The 20,493-nt window shown below is 42.6% G+C and overlaps 1 protein-coding gene across 3 annotated transcripts in view; it reads left to right on the top strand.

The window, feature by feature from the left end:
* CTNND2 (catenin delta 2) overlaps positions 1-20,493 on the top strand; it is a 1,041,823-nt gene that overhangs the window by 578,047 nt on the left and 443,283 nt on the right. For all 3 annotated transcript variants that reach the window (XM_047768122.1, XM_047768109.1, XM_047768114.1), the window contains exon 7: positions 12,463-13,030. In XM_047768122.1, the coding sequence (XP_047624078.1) occupies positions 12,463-13,030 (568 nt within the window). The remainder of the gene's footprint in view (positions 1-12,462; positions 13,031-20,493) is intronic.

Consider the following 20,493-nt stretch of genomic DNA (forward strand, 5'->3'; position numbering starts at 1 on the left):
TCTTTTTTCTCTCAAAATTATCCCATTCTTGAAAGGAACTATTTTTCATCTTCCCATCTTTATGACTCTCTTTGACCATGATAACACTGATTGTGGTGGAATATGTGTAATTTTGAATTCTTTGGAAGCAAACAAGTGGATTACAGCACCCACCACCACTTTTTTTAACCCTATATCTGTTCACACTTCTAGGTCCAAGCGTCTAGAAATACTCAGAAATAAGAAATATTTTATACTCAAATTAACCTGTTCAAGCTATGAATTTAGCTTTTACTCGTTTTCCAGAACTTCTAAGACATGTAGCTAGTAAAACAGTGAAATTCTACCTTTTAAAATTAAAAATTTTTATCTTGAACTCATTTAATACTCATGCTTGGCCTCTTCTCATAAATATCTAAGACCCCCGTAATTTGAATTGAAAACACTGTCAAATTTTAAAAAAATCAGATTTCCCATAGCTGATCAGCAAGGAAAATGAAATTGTGTCAATTGAAAAGGGATTTAATCTATCAACTTAGTCTGTGAGTATCTTGTAAGCTCCATTCACACATAGCTATATAAGGACTAGCTATTAAATCAAAGCTTTCTTACTTATAAAATTAAAAAATAGTTATCATTTATTGAACATCCAGATGTAATGTTTTACACACATCATTTTATTTAATCCCCACAACCTGGCTGTTTTTCCATTTACAGTTAAAGATGACAAACTCAAACTCACCACTTTTAGAGATCTTGTCAGGTACTATTTTAAGGCAGCAGCAATAAGAATAGAAGAAGAATCTTTCCTGAATTGGAGTCTGATCCTTTCCAGAGTGTTTCATAGGTTTCCTTTTATATACTGACTGTTTCAATTAAATACACCTACAACTTGAACCTATTAAGAGCTTTACTCATGTGGACAAGCAATATGGGGGGATTTATCTGCTTCCATGGTGTTGGAGTTCCACTTGTTGCAGTTGATTCTAGCATCTTCCAGTTGTCACAGGTGTAAAATAGCAGAAACTCAAAGGATAGGATGGGGCCTCACACTGAAAGTCTGCTTTAAAGTTTAATAAAAAAATGTACATTGTAAACATATTAAAGCTATATATCCAAAGGCACCTATGAATGTGCACGTTCAAGGTGAAGACAGGTTTGAGCCAAAAGTTACTGGCATACACTCATTGAGCTGACAGGTGGGTGGTTGAAGTCTGAATAGTCAAACCAGGGGGCGTTCTAATCCACTGGATTAACAGGAGGCAGGCTGTTGGTGGATACTTGAGTCCTATTTATTTTAGCTAAATGGCAGATCTGGGTATACTGATTCACTTTTAGCTTGTGTATACTGCAGTATGAAAGGCGTGTTTTATTGTGGCTTCAAAATCGTGTCAGAGAAACGCCTAATATGAAACCCAGTATTTTTACTCAGCACTTAGTGTTATACCCTTGAATATCTGGAAGCCATATCCCATCCCCATAGCATCTCCTTTGTTCAGATCATCCTGGGAATCCCTCTATTCCAGTGGTTTGGCAGAACCTGTGATACGTTCTTTGCAATATTCTGAATGGCATTCAAGCTCATTCCTTCAAGACTATAATAATTTTTAGAATATCCTGTAATCATCCAGTTCCAAAAAGGTCAGTAAAATTCAAATAATGGGTAACAGATGCCAGAATGAGTGAATAAGGTCAGTCATCAAGTAGCACAAAAACAATTCATTTTTTTGATCTTAAAAAAAAAGTGTGATTTTAAAGTAAAGCAAAAGATTTTCTATCATGCTCATAAATCATGTCAGAATATAATTTCAAAGGAGTGTTCGTAAGTGTTCAAAGATTGTAATTTCAAAAGAAAGCTGGTTTATTCAACATCGTAAGTGTTTGTTGGGTGATCATCATCAGGCTGTATGCCAGGCCCTGGTATGGCGCCTGCATTGCCCCATCATTTGCACCTAAAGGATGTGAGCCACAGAAATTGCCATAAATACTACTTCTCTGGCATCACCATAACTAAAATCCTTGAAAGTTTTCTCTCCAGACTCTAAGATGAGTTCATGGGACTGGGCTGGAGAAGAGAGCCTAAGATCCTTCCCATCAGATCCCAAGGCCTTTGCAAAAAGTGAGCTGATTCATAGCTGATTCTTTTAACCATCTCTGGCACACTGCTCAGCCACCCTTCAGGCTCCCCACCCCAGCCTCTAAACAGGTTATGCAGACAACCCTTCCATACCTCTCTTCCTCCTTCAAGCCAACCTTGGCCTCTGTGTGGCTCTTGTGAGGTGCCCCATTCAAAACAGAGCTGCTCTTCCAGTGGCTTTGCTGTATCTTCAGGCTATTCTTTAATGCTTTCAAGGTGTCACTCAGGCTTTTACTATATGCTGGGAGCTGTTATATGTGCTTGGGATGGAGATGTTGAGAGAACAGATAAGGTCTCTGTCCTGAAGGAACTCATTTTCTAGCAGTAGCGATAGGCACTCAGAAAATCAACACAGTGAAGAAGTAAATTGCAGAGTTTGGTAGAAGGTAAGGAATTCTATGAGGAGAAAATGCGTGTAGATGAGGATGAACAGGACCCAGAGTCCAGGTTGGGGTGTGACCCATGGGACCTTGTGGAGTGGGGGATATGACATGATGCTTGGGCAAAGACATGGAGAGGAGGGGAAGCTATTGGCCATCTGGGGGAACAGCAAGGCAGCGGCTCCTGGTTGAGGTGGCCTGGTGTGCTGACAGGACAGCAAAGAGGCCCAGGTGTCCAGAGTGGGGAACAAGGATTTGCAAATGGAAGGAAGACCAAGGTGACCATCATGAGGTTCTTGTCTTTTACGTGGAATGAAATGGGGAGCTGGTAGCGGATTTTGAGCATACCCACAACAGGGCCTGTCATTTCATGTATAACACCCTCTAGAGAGTTGCATCTCAGTCTATTCCTTCCTATCAGATGGCCTTGTTGCAAGAGTGGAAACCACATCGTACAGTTAATCTTCATATCTGACTGCCCCAAAGCTCACAAAATGTTCATCATGTTCCTCAAACCCCAGCCTTCTTCTTTCTAATCTTATGGCAAAGGCTGTGGGTGGTGAGAGTAAGAGGCTGGGTCTTTTTCAGGTTTTCCCCGCTTCAATTCCCATCCAGTTTCCTCTAGATTATATGCAATGCTGAATATAAAACTTCCGGCACAGAAGATTCACTCCAAAAACATCAGTTTCTCCCCATGTCCAAACACAAAGTAGTCTCATCAAGTATTTTGTTCCTCAAACAGACAAAAGAAACAAGAAATAGGAAAGTATACACCTATTTGTGCCCAGAACACTGGCAAAGAAGTACAGGAACCTAAAGATTTTAAAACCACTTTCATGCAGTACGGAAGTGAGCCTTTGCACATTCAGAATCTTAGGAACTGTCTGCTTACTGCAGGAAATTAAGGATTGTCTGATAGTTCTGCAAAATAAAACTTGAACAGTAATGGATACTCTAAAAAAGCGGTAGGGTTTCCAAGAAGCACATTGCCATTTCTTTTTGATCTGGCTTGTCTTTTTAATGTTGCACAGACTTTTATGTATTAAATGCCCTCATTTGGTGGGTTATCACAGTTGTAAAGACACCATCTGCTCAATTCTGCCAGAGGCCAATGTGTTCTTTGAGTTTGGAATCTTGCTTCTTGGTACTTTCATGCCTGGTAGATGTGAAGGGCAAGGGGATGGAGAACTCTGCACATGGTGGTGTGATAGACACAGAGACCCACAAAGGATGAGCCAGTCCCCTAACAAACACCTGCTTCCTGATTGTTGAATGAGAAAGGTTATCCAGGTAGCTAGTGTGACACCACTCCAGTTTGCTGAATTATGAAAGTAGTTGCTGTTCCATGGCACCTATAAGGAGAAAGGCCAGCAGAAAACTTGGAAAACACAAAGTTGCTGAGATGGGTTTAGTGTAGAGTGTATACATGTTGCTGCATTTAGAGGAGAAATCATGCCATTTGGTATGCTTTCTCTGGCATACCTGGGGGAAACTGACAGTCTATTTATTTTTTAAGATAATTTCCAGATGATGGATGACCTATTGGACATTATTTCTCTTTGGCTGCTTTAAAATCTTCTCCCTTTATATTCTCCTTCCAGTAAAAATACATTTAATCTGGCTTCAATAATTGAAACATTTCTCATTGCAGGAGGGTATGTACATGTTTTACTAGATCGTCTCTTCTTCAGAGCAAGTATTTGGGTTATTAAAGTTAGATTAAATGAGCCTGTTGTTAAAATCAAAGTTTTATGTAGCATATTTTTGCCCAGGCTCAAGTTTTTTTTTTTTTTTTTTGGTTTGATTATTTTTATGGCCACACCTGCGGCCTATGGAAGTTTCTGGGCTAGGGGTTGGATCAGAGCTGCAGCTGCAGGCCTCTGCCACAGCCACAGCAACACCAGATCCCAGCAGCATCTTCAGCCTACACCACAGCTTGGTGCAACGCCGGATCTGTAATCCACTGAGTGAGGCCAGGGATCAAACCTGCATCCTCACAGATACTATGTCAGGTTCTTAACCCACTGAGCCACCGTGGGAACTCCAAGGCTAATGTTTTTTAGGAAGAGTTGCCATTAAGAAATCCCTCTTTAAGATAAATTTATAGAAGACATTTATCTCATTGTTGTACTTTTTCTTCCCTATTTCCTTCCCACTGGTAGACCATAGAAGTGGTCACATAAAATATTTTTGAGGATATTTCTTGGTAATAACCCTAATAATACTTTAATTAAAGGGAGGTCAGAGGGCGGGAGAAATAAATACCCAGGGTGCAAAAACCTGCCTACTCAGTTTATACTAGTGGCTTAGAAGCCATGGGCAGTGCATCTGATACCTCCTCCTCCTTCTCCCTGCCTGAAGTGACAGGGACAATGTGGTTTGCAAGATCCTCTCTTGCTCTCTTTTTCTCCCTCTCCATTCCTCCCTTTCACCATCCCTCCCTCCTGATCCTCTATAATTTTGGGACCCTCATTCAAAGAGAAAGAATTAAGAGCTGTCCCCATTCTTATCTCAAAAATTATAACTTTTGGAGTTCTGTAGCGCAGAGGGTTAAGGATCTGTCATTGTCACTGCTGTGGCGTGGGTTTCATCCCTGGCCTGGGAACATCCGCATGCCACAGGCACAGCTAAAACCAAATTATAACTCTTATTTACATAAGATTTTCTTATCTAAGAAGGAGGGTTTTTGTCTTTTTTTTTTCTTTTTTTCTTCAAGTGCCTTCATTTTTCAATTACTCAAGTTTAATTTGCTCTGGGCACCACCTTTTAATGTTAGTGTGACGTCACCACCGGGTAAACCCAGCCTTCCTTTCCTCACCTCATCCCAGTGGTGATGACTTCAGGGATGGTGTGTGAATCCCGCACAGAAGCTGTCTCTTCATTTTACATTTCATCTTAGTTTTTACCAAAGCTAGCTCTCCTCAAAGGAATTGCTACACAAGGCACTTAATGGTTTTATTTGACTATTTCCAAAATCAGATCTTTTTCACAACATCAGGATTTTTGATCTTGGGAATTATTTTAAGGAATGGCTTTTCTTCTGAAGACAATTTCAAAAGAGAAGTTAGAAAGGTTTGGAGAGCCACGGTAATAGTGTTCAAGCAAATTTATTTCATTCTGGGGGTTACAAGGGCACAAAATTAGTTGGGAGTATAGATTCATTTTATTTCATGATACTGCAGGAACATTTCATATAATACCAAAATAAGACTTGCATTTTTGACTTGGTGCCTCCTTCTCATTTCCAAGTTGTGAGAGTAAATGGCTTGTCTGTCTTCCTGTGCAAGCCTAGAACCCTGTGCCAGCTTTCCCAAGAAAATTCAACACATCAGACATTTTAATCACCAGCACGTAGCTGATTTTACTAAACCACGTTAGCAGATCATTCATTCTGGTTTAGCAAAGGATTTCTTCAAAGATGTCCTCTTAAAGCCATGGCCTCTTCTTTTGTTTGCAAAAGTTATTCAGACTTTTTAACTCCTTAAAAGAATGTTCTGCAGTCATTGCTTTTATTTTCTCACCACTTCCTCCTCTCTGCCTTTGCATTCCTTCAAACACCAGCCCAACTCATTCCCACCAAACCCAATGCCATATTCACAAGTTTGGGCTCTTCGGTGGCTCTGGCCCAGATGCCTCTGCCTTCCTTTGAAACATATTCTCCATCTTGGCCTACTGGGACCCTGTTTTTACCCGAGAGCACCACTCCCGGCAGAGACCTTAGACATCATGGCTAAGGTTACCTGCCAGAGTGAGAAACCATGAGTTATTAGGTTCATGAGTCTGATGATGATCCCAGGAAAATGAAAAGTGATGAATAAGGCTGCTGGGGGAGCAGGTTGCTGATCCCAAGTCATTCGGCTCCCATCTGCAAAGCCACAAAACAGAGGCTCCAGGTTCCCATTCCTGACTTTGTCGGCCTAGCTGCCTGGCATTCTGGGCAGTTATTCCTCCTGACCCTGAGTTAGGGGCCTCACTGACAATTCCAGGAAACTTGGCAGGTCTAAATGCATCTTCAACCAGGACTGCCTGTAAATCATAGGCCTGCTTTATAAAATGCGGTTTTGCTCAGTGACACTGCTTACTCATGATCTGAAGTCAAGATTCCTCAGAGGATTCAAGCTGTCAAGTCCTTTGTTAGCTGGCTGTAAGCATTGAGTTTTTGTTTTGATGTTTTTGCACTGCCAAATCCTCAGAGAATGAGGATGAAATAAGTTTCCAAGTTTGGAGAATTTTCCCACCGTATCACCCTTATGCCATCTCTACACCCCTAGAAACAGCCTGAAAAGATCAAGAAAGAGATATGCTCCATATTGAGGCCTATGTCATGTTCTGGTCCAAGAGCGCCATATTGGTGGTGGCAGGGGGGGGCTAGAACTTCCCATTAAAAAAAGTCACAATTGTGAGCCAGATAGTATTTTGTAACAAAAATATAGCAATTTTAGAACTTCAAAATAATGTCGAGATAAAATACTCCACACAAGAAGAGGATTGCAGAGAGAATTCCAAGAATACTTTTCACCTCTTCTTGACGGTTTATTGACTTAATTTAAGGCACAAAATCTGAGTACTCTGGTTAATGAGAATAATGTATATAATGTCTAAATTCCCTTTCAGTATTCTTTCTACTACACTTTAAAAATATATCCTCCCCTTAGACACTTCTGTAAAATAGGTATAAATCCATTCCATTATTACACAAAAGGATTCAGTGTACCAAGTTTGTACATACATAAACATATAATACAAAAAGCACAACTGTAGTATATCCTTAATCTGACTTCTCTGAAACATGTGTAAACTTCAATGCAGATGAAATAATTCATCTTGCAAAAGAGTTTTGATGAGTTACATGTATTGTTCACGTCTCATTGAAAAAAAACCCTACGACCTTACTTTTTAACTTGAGGTGTAATATACATAAAGTATCCATAGGAATTAGACGTAATGTTTATTTTTGTCTTCATGACCTTCCCATAATGAGAAGCAAGAATGGAACAACATTTCATATGCACCAAATTCTGCCTATTGGAAGCTACTTAATCAGAGCATCTTCTTAACAATGATATATTTTCTTGTCACTTTCACATAGATGGCTCCCCCTTTTGGAGGGGGTGGCAAAGACAAAGTAGTCCCTTTGGGTTGAGATGGATCCCAAGAACTATGAATAAAGACATCAGCAGGAACTTCCCTGGTCATCAGCCAAAACTCTGTGATCCAGTCAGTATTAGGGCTCGGTCATCTCCAAATATTTCAAAAAAAAGTTTTTTCGTCTTTGTAGGGCTGCATCCCTGGTATATGGAATTTCCCAGGCTAGGGGTCGAATCAGAGCTGTAGCTGCTGGCTTACACCACAGCCACAGCAACACCAGATCCAAGCGGCGTCTGCAACCTACACCACAGCTCATGGCAATGCCGGATCCTTAACCCACTGAACAATACCAGGGATCGAACCCCTCAACCTCATGGTTCCTAGTCTGATTCGTTTGTGCTGCACCATGACAGGAACTCCTCAAAAAATGTTTTTATATCATCACTTTTTAGGGTTTCATCATCAATTTAAAAAGATTCCGATTCTCTTTGCTTGTACACACACATTTCCAAATATCCCTAGGAAAGAATATAGTAATCATTAGTTTCTAAAAAAGTTTTGAAACTTTAAAACTGAATTTACAGTCTTATTTATAGTGCTAATATACTTTTAAGGTTGAACTGCACTTCCCTGACAGCTATAGAATATATAACACAAATGCTATATGTGATGAAATGTGCTTGTATCATTTTTAATCCAATGACCTAGGCAGTCATAAACCATCACCTGAATTTTGCAGCTCTCTTAAAATGTAGCCCTAGTGAAGAGTTGCTAAATGAAATTACTAGTGGTACAAAACATAAACCCAAGAATGGAAGCAAGCTCCCAAAAGATGGATGCTTAAGAACGGATTTTTCAGTCTAGCCAAAGAACCATTCCTAGGCACTTAGGGTCACGTAGGTTATTGCAATGGAGTATAATATCCCTGAATTGTTTATTAAAAACTGCAAAAGGACTTATATAATTGTGCAATTCAGTAAGGTAGCCACTAGACACATTTGACTATTTAAATTCAAATTCAAATTTAATGTGTGTTAAAATCCAATGCATGTGTCTAGTGGCTACCATATTGGACAGTACAGGTATAGAAAATTTCCAACATAGACAATACCCATCTTAAAATTTACATAAAACCTTATCATTTATGTTTTCTTTTAATCATGTTAAAAAAAAAAAGTTACTGGCAACATTTCACCAAGATCCTACAGTATTTGAAAAACTTTTTGAATTGGCTGCAATAGCCTGTCAAAATACCTGGAACTAGTGTGGCAGTTCTTAAAACTTTTACAGATTTGAGGGCCATTTAAGAAACCTTATGAATCATATTCAGCAGACTTAGCACTTCTGCAACTGGAAGTTCCAACAGATTAAAAGGAAAATGAGGAGTTCTCGTTGTGGCTCAGTGGGCTAAGAACTCAACTAGTGTCCATGAGGATGTGGGTTCAATCCCTGGCCTTTCTTAGTGGGTTTAGCATCTGCTGTTGCCATAAGCTGCAGGATAGTTCACAGATGCAGCTCAGATCCTGTGTTGCTGCGGCTGTGGTACAGGCCTACGCTGCAGCTCTGGTTCAACCCCTAGCCCGGGAACTTCCACATGCCACAGGTGTGGCCCTAAACAGAAAAAGGAAAAGGCAAAAAAAGGAAAATGATGTAAATGAAGTATTTGCAAAGTTTATTCAAAGTTTCCCTAGGATCCGTGTTACTCTAATACTTAAATACTAGAACACTACATAATGTTGTTTTAATTTATATTGATATGCTTTAGTATATATTTTATTAAAAATATGCTACATGGTGATCGCATCTTTAATGTTATATAGGGTTATTATTAGTGTTATGTATACAAGACATAACAAAAAATATTCATTCTAAGCAAGGGACTCTCCTTAGACCCTTTAGGGTTCTTTCTCCTCCTCACAACCCCATGGGAAGGGTTTACAGAAATTCCCTTTGGAGGCTTTTCTGTCACTTGCCAGCTGGGTTCCATACAGCAGAATGTTTCTCAGGCCCTAGGAGAGGTTCTGAAAAGTAAAGAAAGACGGTCACTATCTGCAGTTTAGCATTAGTTCTAGACCAGCAGCATCACCCCCCACTCCGGGAGACTGTTAGAAATGCAGACCCTCGGGCCCACTTTAGAGCCCTGGATCATGATCTCTCCTAGATCAGAGGCTGGCAAACTTTAAAGGGGCATCATAATCACCTTGAGAACTTGCTAAAACCCAGATCCCTGGGCGCCTCCTCCAAGTTTCCTACAGGGTGATGCTAATGCTGCTTTGAATGCTGGCTGCTGGAATGGGGGCTGCACTTGTAAAACCACAGGGCTCTGGGGATGACTTGTTCTCCTACTCATTTGGCCATTGGAATCACCTGTGAGCCTCCAGAAAGCATGATGTTTGAATTCCTCTTCCAGAGATCCTGAATTAAGTAGCTAGTGGATACAGCCTGGGTAACAGATTTTTTTTTTTTTTCAAAAACTACCCTGGCAATTATAATATGCAGCCAAGTTTGAGAAGCCCAGTCTTTATATTTCATACCAAGTACTTCTACTGGGAGGGAGGCATGCTTGTTTGTAAGCAGCACCCCCATGACTCCAGATGATGGATGTTGTACTATCTTTGCGGTCTAGTTGAGTATACTAGCTCTGCGGAGTTACTCAGTCATGGAAACCCTCACGCCAAAGCCTTGGGACCAGCTTTATTAACCATTCCTTCATTTGCTCCACAAATATTCATGGTATCTCTGCTATGATTCCTCCTTGCTCTAGTTGATGGAGAGGAGCAATAGAACAAAATCATGGGACTTACATTTTACTTTCACTCCTGCCATTAGTCAAAATAATCGCTTTGTGATGCTGAAGAAAACCCAGAACCGGACAGTAGTTAAAGCAATAAATCCAGATTGTACTCAGAAAACTTTAAAAGTTTTGCAAGAGGGGGAAACAGACCTCAATTGAAGTATAGAACTGGGCTCAATTTCAAATCCAACAAGGAAAAGTAGGAATGTATAGCCAAGGAATAGCTTGGTGGTCAGTGGATGGAAAATTACTAAGAGGAAACATCAGGGGGAAGAGGATTCTGGCTAAACAGACCAATAGTATTCTTGCTAAAACTGGACAATGCAGAGCCTTGTTAGGTGAGAGTTCAGAGGAGCCTAACCAGAGTTTTGTCAAGGAGAGAAACTTTGTGAGTGGATTGATAAATACATACACACACATACCCACATATCATATATGCAAATATATAAAATATATACATCATGTATAAATAAATACACATTACCCACATATGCAAAGATACAAAACATATACATCATATATAAATAAACACACACACACACACAGCCCTCACATAGAATCTCCTTCAATGGTCTGTTACCTCCCTCTCTATCCAGGATGCTTTTTTTCCCAGGCTAGGGGTCCAATCAGAGCTACAGCTGCAGGCCTATGCCACAGACACAGCAACACCAGATCTGAGCTACACCTGGGATCTCACGGCAAAGCCGGAACCTTAACCCACTGGGCGGGGCCAGGGATCGAATCTGCGTCCTCATGGATGCTAATGGGGTTTGCTAACCGCTGAGCCACGAATGGAACTCTCCTAGGCTGCTCTTAATAAAGGCTTTTGATGTTGCTCAATAAACTCTCTCAGATCTTCACACGGACTTGACATTCCAGATAAAATTTGGAATGCTGTGTGTGGATGGAAGTGTCCAGTTTGTTATTTGACAATTGCCATTTCAAAACCGGTGGATAAGCATAATTGAAACTTTTAATGGAGAGCATCTGTTCAGTCTCTCTCAGTCCCTCTTCCCTCCAGCTCACCCGCTTCCTCCTCCCCACCTAATTCTCCCGCCCCCCAGTTTCATAACCAACCGTTCCCCCTTTTCACACCAGCCTGCTCTCAAAAACTTTTCTGCTCCTCCGGGAAAGCCTGGAAGATCCCAGACCTCCTGCCCAGAAGTGGTGACAATGTAGTGTTTTCATTCGAATGCAAATTTGTCTCTGGACTAGATTCAGGGAAAGTACTTTCCCCTCCGACTGTCTCTCCAGCTCCACCCCGGTCCTTGTTGTCTTTTGTGTTCTAGTAAATAAATGAGAGGCCACTGGCTTTCAATTTGAAGACACAGCTGCAGGGGGCTCTTAAAAGCGAGCTGGAGAAAGAGGTGCTGAAAGATTTGGAGCCCGGCGTTTAAAATCTAGAAAAGGGAGGCTTTCTTACTCTTTTCATTTACCATTGCTCAGCTTCCTCTAGAAATGCTGTTTTTAAATCCTGAAAGCCCAAGCATATGTAGTCCGACTTAATCCCCCCCGCCCCGCGCGCCCTTTTAATTTATCCGCTAAGAAGAATCAGCGGGAAAAGAGCGACAATAAACTCCACGAAGTATGTTTATTTCTTATGGTCTCCAGATAAGTACACAACTTGGCCAGTTTCAGAGGTAGAAACTGTATCTGATGAAATGCCGGTGCGGGTGGGAGCGGAGGGGACGCGGAGGAGAAAAGACTGAACGCCCGCATTTCTCAGTAAAACTGACAGATCGTGATTGCCTTCAGGTAGAACCAATGGCCCTGCTGGGTGGCCTTTTCAAAGCTTACGGTGACTAATGCGATGCCTCTGCTATTCCAGAAAACTCTGAGATGTGTAAGCAGAATCCGTGCCTCACTTACCAGACCGGACCCCCATTCCCGGGTCGGCCGCCCTTGGCTACCGGGTTTGGCTAGGAGTCGGAGAAGAGCCCCTCCCAAGCGGCTCAAGGGGAGCGTGCGGCTCGATCCCCCGCACGCCCGAGCATTCCCGGGTCGCCAGGGCCGGGCGGCGCGCGCGGGGCTTCCTCTGCTTGCCGCTGGCTAAGAGCGCGTGTTCTCTGCTCTCCCGCGCACAGGGCACCACGAGCCGCGCGGGGCACCTGGCGGGGCCCGAGCCCGCGCCGCCGCCGCCGCCGCCGCCGCGGGAGCCGTTCGCGCCCAGCCTGGGCAGCGCCTTCCACCTGCCCGAAGCGCCGCCCGCCGCCGCCGCCGCCGCCGCGCTCTACTACTCGAGCTCCACGCTGCCCGCGCCCCCGCGCGGGGGCTCCCCGCTGGCCGCGCCTCAGGGCGGCTCGCCCACCAAGCTGCAGCGCGGCGGCTCGGCCCCCGAGGGCGCCGCCTACGCCGCGCCCCGCGGCTCCTCTCCCAAGCAGTCGCCCAGCCGCCTGGCCAAGTCCTACAGCACCAGCTCGCCCATCAACATCGTCGTGTCCTCGGCCGGCCTGTCCCCGATCCGCGTGACCTCGCCCCCCACCGTGCAGTCCACCATCTCCTCCTCGCCCATCCACCAGCTGAGCTCCACCATTGGCACGTACGCCACCCTGTCGCCCACCAAGCGCCTGGTCCACGCGTCCGAGCCCTACGGCAAGCACTCGCAGGAGCTGTATGCCACGGCCACCCTCCAGAGGCCGGGGAGCCTGGCAGGTAAAGGGCTCGCCGCCCGCGGCTCGGCCACGGGCACTCCTGGGCGCGTGGTGGGGTACCGCGCAGGCTGGAGGCAGACCGCCGGGCTGGAACGGGCTGGAGCTGGGTGTGGCTGAGGGCCGGTGTTTAGCATTTGCTGAAGGTAGAGGGTGGCGGGGCATCTCTAGGTAGTCTGAGTTAGCATCCAAACTTAAATCTGCAGGTTCTTTTTGGAAGTAATACAATCGCTCGAACTCTTAGTGTCTCTACCTCTCTCTCTTCCATCCCTCCTCCTCTTCTCTCTGTCTCTCCCTCCCTCCTTCTCTCTCTCTTCCTCCCACCTCCCCTCATCTGAAGACTAAGACATCCATCCTTTAAGTCAGATTTAATAAAGTCACATTGACCTGTTGATGGTATCCAGAAACAGAATGAAGAAATAATAAAAAAAATTCACGGTATTTCTAGGATCAGCTATAGTTACCTACATTTGGTTGTAGGGGAAAAGTGCAGAATTTTCCCAAAGCAGACATTCAGATTACATAGTTTTCAATAGTGACAAAGTAACCAATGATGAATTACCTTGATTTTTTTTTTTACTACATTGTTACGGCTCAAATGTATTATATTTTGTTTAAGTTTAGTCACTGGGAAGAGTAAAGGTCACTCCCATACCTATCATTGAATTGACATAGATTACAGAAGTGGGGGAAAGTGACCAAAGATACAGTTCCTTGAGTTTGTTGCTTGCTTAGCAGAGGGACAGAGGGGCTGGGCTGGACTGGAGTTTTGAGATGAAGCCTACTTTTTTGTCTGCCAATTCAGAAGAGGGGTCATTATGCCCATCAGAGGCCAGGCTGAGCTGGTGATTCTCTGCTGGTGGCACCATATGTTCAGCTTAAACGAGACACTATGATTGAAAGACTAATGTTTTGTCTTCTAAAGCGCCTGACAACGAACCTAGATTTACTGTCGATTTTTTTTTTCCTCTTATGAAAGAATTTGGTAATTGTGTCACTCTAGTAACAGATGCTGCACTCGTATGTTTCCCTTCTTAATATAAATAGTTGACTGTGAAGATAAATAGGATGAAAAAAGAAACTTGTTGCACCCGAGAGGCAGGTGTCCAAGGGCTTTTTAAATTCAGCACAGTAATTGCCGGTGTGGATTGGCCTGGCCTAACTGGATGCAGGCTGGATTTCTGCTGCTCCCCAATGATGCTCAGTATGTTTATTTCCTCTCATTCACTCCTCTGTCTTTAATAGAATTTTTGGAAGTGGCAGTCATAGATGCCAACCCAGTGAAAATATCAAAATACCTATTAGGTAGAGACACAGAAGTGACAGTCTGATTAGAAGAGGCTAGGAGACCTGTATGGAAACCTTGTTTGTATAAGTTTGGAAACTTCGTTTTAGCAGTTTGTGAAATAAGTTACTGGATCATCTGGATCATGCAAGGGCAGGAAACTAAGGATAGAGGGAGCTTGTGGGAGGCTCAGGTGCCATGAGAGCCTTCCCAGCCACCAGAGAGAGGAAGCCACTGAGTCCCAGACCATTTGGGTGACTTGCCAAAGGCCATTTCGTTTCCTGCACAGAAATGGAGAAAGAAACGGGGAGTCTGAGCTTCCAGATCTTTCTCCCAGTGATCAAACGTGCTTACCCTGTGCATGTTACATTGTTATTACTTCAGTAAAACCAGGGATGGGGGGGTCTCCTGGATAGGCTGGGGGAGTGTGAATGGGGCGGGAAGAGAGCCTGACAGCTCCATCTGTCATTGAATATAGAAAGAAGTTTTCAAAGTGAAAGTGTTGTGAAGGTTGCTTGGAGGCTAGTATCTGGAATAATGTTTCTGAGGATGTGATGTGTGTGTGTCTATCTGTCTGTCTGTCTGTCTGTCTGTTTAGGAGTAGGGAGGCTTTGTCCAGAAATAAGAGAACTCCAGATGCTCAGCACAGTCCCATGAACCTTCACTTCCTTCCCCATTTCCATCAGTTCCTCACATTCTCTGACCCTATTTCATTTTTATTACCTGGTGGGGGCAAAAAATCAATGTGCCATTGAAGATTCTTAATTTTGGAGCTACAATGAGTTCTTTCATTGTTTGAATGACTCTGTTTCGAATGCATACTTTTCAATATTCATTTAAAGGGTTTTTTTCATGCAAATTTCTGCTGGCGGTGTTTGAGTTTCAAATTATTCTATAACTCTGCATAAATACTTGGGTTGCATAAGATCAATCCTTGGCCCCATTTAGAAATGAGCAAATGATGGCCCAGGAAAGTCACAGGGACTGATTTTTAACATTTGTGAGAGGTCAGGAATATTGGAGCTTTGGGGCTCCATACCTGAATCTGAGTGCTTGATACTGTTCTAGGCATCAGGAAGTTGGAGCCATTTTGCTAATTGAAATCACAAAGTCAAGGGAGTTCCCACTGCAGCACCCTGGAAATGAATCTGACTTGTACCCATGAAGATGAAGGTTCGATCCCCAGCCTCAATCCGGTGTTGGCATGAGCTGTGATGTACACCAGCACCTGTAGCTCTGATTTGACCCTTAGCCTGGGAACTTCCATACACCACAAGTGCAGCCCTAAAAAGCAAAAAAAAAAAAAAAAAAAAAAAAGAGAGAGAGAGAGAGAGAGAGAAATCACAAAGTCAAGACTGAAAATAGCCTTTGGAAAGTTTTCAGAATTGTGACTTTGGAGATTTGTCACTAACAGCTAGGAAGTGTGAATACGAGATAGGTAGTAAGTTTCACTATGGAATAAATTAATTCCTTTCATTATTTAGTAAAGACCTCTTATGCACTAGCGCTGATTTAGACCCTAGGGGTACAGAATTGATCGATATTAACGCAAATCCCTGGCCTCATTTCAGCTGGAGAAGACAAAAAGTCACAAGGATTTTTGGCAGAGTGGCCAGGGAAAGCTCTCATTAGAAGGTGCCTTTTGAGTCACTCATCATGAAGGAAGTGAGGGAAATAGCTATATTACTATCTAGAGGAAGGGCGTTCTGAGCTGAAGAACAGCAAGTTCAAAGGCTGGTACAATGGAGGTGTTTCTGGTGTGTTTGCAGAATAGCAAGAAAACCAATGAGGGCAAAGAGAAGGAGGGCAAAGAAATGACAGGAGGTCATCCAGGTGACAAGCAAGGGTGGCAGTGGGGGAGAAGGCCAGATTAGGGAAGGCCTTGTAAGCCTTAATGAAGATTTCAGGATACTGGCTGGACCCTATCCACTGGAGCTGCTGAGGATCTGAGCAGAGGAGTGACATGATCTGCACTGATTTAAAACAGGGTCATAGGCCACTATGTTGAGAATACACTGTAAGAGATCAAAGACAAAAGGGAGACTATATCTTGGGAGGTATTACAGTGATGTAGGCAAGAGATGATCATGGTTTGGGGCAGGATGGTAGAACTGGAGGTTATGAAGAGTAGTGTCATTCTGGATAAAGTAGAGCCAACCAGATGGTCTCATGGACTAGGTCTCATGGACTAAGAGAAAGAGGACCCAAGGATGCCACTGACTTAATAACCAGAAGAATGGAGTCACCACCAACTGAGATGGGGCAGAATGCAGAGGGATATGGTTGGGTTTGGGGGCAGCGTTGGTGAATATTAAGATCGTGGTTTTGGGTATGTGATATCCATCTGGCAAAATACACATGTGAAATAGACATTTGAACACACAGGTTGGAGTTCACGGGAGCAGCCCAGGGTGGAGATTAAAATTAGGGAGTGATCAGCAAGTACATGGTATTTGAAACTGTGAGTCTAGAAGACATTACCTAGAAAGTAAGTATAGAGAGAAGAGGTCTGAGGAGTTCCCATGGTGGCTCAGCAGGTTAAGGACCTGACTTTGTGAGGATGCAGGTTCTATCCCTGGCCTTGCTCAGTGAGTTAAGGATCTGGCATTGCCTCAAGCTGTGGAGTAGGTTGCAGAAGTGGCTGGAATCTGGTGTTGCTGTGCCTGTGGCATAGGCCGGCAGCTGCAGCTCTGATTGAATCCCAAGGCTGGGAACTTTCTTTTTAGGTGCTGCCCTAAAAAGAAAAAAAAAGAGAGAGAGAGGGAGGACCAAGGACTGAGCCTGGATTCCTTTCACAAATGTAGAGCTCTTGGAGTTGAGCAGGAACCAGCAAAAGAAAGAGAGAAGATAGAAGCATAGGTCAGTGTCATTTCTTAGAAGCCAAGAAAAGAGCATGTCTCAGGATCAATCAACTATGTCCAATGCAATTAAGAAGTCCGGACAAAGGTAGACTGTCTTCTGACCTTGGCTTAGCAGTGTGTACTCATTGGTGACCTTGCAAGAGCAGTTTCAGTGAGGGGTGCTGGCTGATCTGTACTGAAAGGAGAGGGTGTTGTCCCAGAGAGTACTGTGGAGAAGAACTAGAAAGGAAAAACCTGTGTAATGTTTTCAAGAAGCTTCTGTCTACCAACATTTACAGAAATTTACAAGTTCTGTCTGAGGATTTCAGGTCATTTTCAGTCTCAGTGGGTGACTGGTGAGGAGCTTACAGTCCACCTTTTCCACTAGACTTTTCCCAGTGGTGAAGCTTTATAAAGTCTGGCCAGAGATCCAAGTTTCAGCCATCGGGGAAAACACAGTTTGGATTAGACTGAGAACAGTGTCATTTTTCAGATCGTATGTTGTCAGAGTCCAAAGGGCTCTCAGAACTTTTCCTTTCTTCTCTTTATAAACAATTTCTTTTTTTCAGCATACAGTGGTGCCTGAATGGAAGCCCAGCCCTGCCTTGTCCCACAAGTTAGAAGCGTTACTCACCTGTTTGAAATCAGTCTATCCCCTAGGGAATCACAGTAGTAGCTCTCATCTCTCATAATCTCAGACTTAAATAAAATAATGTATATAAAGCACTAGCACATTTGTTGGCACAATAAAAATTTGTGTATCATTTAATAATACCTACCATATTAACTTAGGTGTGCTATGAAGAAGTCATTCATTTTTGCTTCAGACACAGTAGATCTTTTGAGTCCCGAGTCATGCCAGTTTCTGTGTAGGAAAGACAGAGATGTGTGAGGGATAATCGGCCTTCAGGGAAGCTAGTTTGGGAACAGATATATAAGTGGACAGTTTAAAGCCCAGTATTAGAGTGAGACAGAGGTTGGTTCCTATGGAACTAAATGTTTGAGATGCTAAGGGCCCCAAAGACTTTCCTGAGGTCTTTCTTCTTTGTTGATTCACAGAAATTAATATCTTCCCTTCTCTCCAAGAGGGGCATCTTGTGGAGCTGGGGTAGGGGGGTGGATGTGCCCCATGGATGCTTCCTTGATGCAGTGGCTTCAGAGCTGAGCAATATAGACAGAGCTAGTGGGAAATTTTGCTATAGACAGAACTAAGGAGAAAGGGCGGCTAGAGCCATGCCACAGAGTACAGATGGGGCAGAAGACCTAAATAGACATTTCTCCAAAGATGACATACAGATGGCCAAAAAGCTCATGAAAAGATGCCCAACATCGCTATTTACCAGAGAAATGCTAACCAAAACTACAGTCAGAACGGCCATCATCACAAGTCTACAAATAATAAATGCTGGAGAGGGTGTGGAGAAAAGGGAATCCTCCTACACTGTTGGTGGGAATGTATATTGGTGCAGCCACTATGGAGAACAGTATGGAGGTTCCTTAAAAAGTTCAAAATAAAGTTACTATGTGATCCAGCAAGTCCGTTCTTGATCATTTATCAGGAGAAAACTATGGGCTCCAATGTTCACAGCAGTGCTATTTACAATAGCCAAAACCTAAAAGCAACCTTTGTGTCCATTGACAGATGAATGGATAAAGAAGATGTGGTACATATATACAATGGAATATTTCTTAGCCATTTTTGGCAACATGGATGGACCTAGACATTATCATACTAAGTGAAGTAAATCAGAAAGAGAAAGACAAATATCCTATCACTTATATATGGAATCCAAAATAGGATACAAATGAACTTATTTACAAAGCAGACTCACAGACATAGAAAACAAACTTATGGTTACCAAAGGGGAAGGGGAGAGGTGAGGGGTAAATTAGGAGTTTGGTATTAATAAAGACACACTACTATATATAAAATAGATAAAAAACAAGGACCTACTATATAGCACAGGGAACTTTGTTAAGTATCTTGTGATAAGGTATAACTTTGCTGTACACCAGAAACTAACAGAACATTGTGCATTAACTCTTCTTCAATTTTTAAATAAATTACAAAAAAATAGAGACGGTATGTAGTGAAGGGTGGCAGTGGGAGGGGCTAGAGGCCACCAGAGGATCAGGGTTTCTTGAGCTAAAACTAAGTGGGGGGGGATGGTGGAAGATGCAGAGGAGGAGAGGAGACGTAAAGCTCTTGTAATCTTCTTCTGCAGAGGGGGTGACATGATTGTACTTGCATGTTAAAAACTCTGTTTGGGGACCTCTGTGGAGGATGGAATTTATAAAGAAAAAATAGACAGAGAAACACTTCAGAAGGTGTTGGGAGAGTCCTTCCCTGCTCCCAGATCCCATTATCAACCCCCCCCCCCCATTTTGACATGGGACAGTCCAAAAATTACCACTTACTAAAAGACAGAGGAAGAAGATGGCTAAAGAGATAGCATAACTAGTTTTTACATTTTTCTCCTGACAGGTTGCATTATTTTATTTTTCATGATTTAAAAATTAAATGGGTTCATTTCATGCATGATGACTAAAATGATGTTATATGATATTGCAGTATAAAACATTTGCTTTATCTCTGGCAATCTGTCAGACACTTTGCAATCTGGATTCCTAGTTTTCTAACAACCTAATGAGGTAGCTGCAATTCCTACCCCCAATCTACAGATTTGAAAACTGAGGCTTATAAGAGATAAGTTATTTGCCCCAAGTTCCTTTGGCTGGAAATGACAAGGATGTGATTTGAACCTGGATCATTTTGAATCTGGCATCTCCATACTCTTCAATACCCTGATGTATGGATAGAAGCAGTATATTTTGTTATTGAAGAAAAACACCAAGGATGTAGAAATACAACATAAGTTTTCAACTTATTTAAATGACTAGTGATTTTGAAGAAGCAAGAATATCTCAAAAATGTGTCAACATCCTGTAGAGTATGCCTACCAGTACCAGATTTTTTTTTTTTCAATTTTGTAAAGCAGATAACATAATCCTTTCATTTTCTGGTTTAGAGCAAAATTAATCCTGTTAAAAATAGAAATCTGAGTTGTAAATATGCATTAAAGTTAAGTCAAACATCAGAAGCTTATTTTTAGGCAAAAAAATGAAATGAATTAAGTGAAGATTCTTAACCAACGATTGTTATGCAAACTGACCTAATATGGAGAGGAATTCTATCTGGGTGTGTCCCTCTTGTGAGCCAGCCAAACAGACCTCAAACTGACTGGTCATTAGGAATCACACACTTGTAACTCCACATTTGTGTGTTTGGAGATTTTAGAACCATTCCCTGGCTTGTTAATACTTCCAGGTGCATCTGTTATG

The sequence above is a fragment of the Phacochoerus africanus genome, chromosome 1 (assembly GCF_016906955.1).
Source record: "Phacochoerus africanus isolate WHEZ1 chromosome 1, ROS_Pafr_v1, whole genome shotgun sequence".
NCBI lineage: Eukaryota > Metazoa > Chordata > Mammalia > Artiodactyla > Suidae > Phacochoerus > Phacochoerus africanus.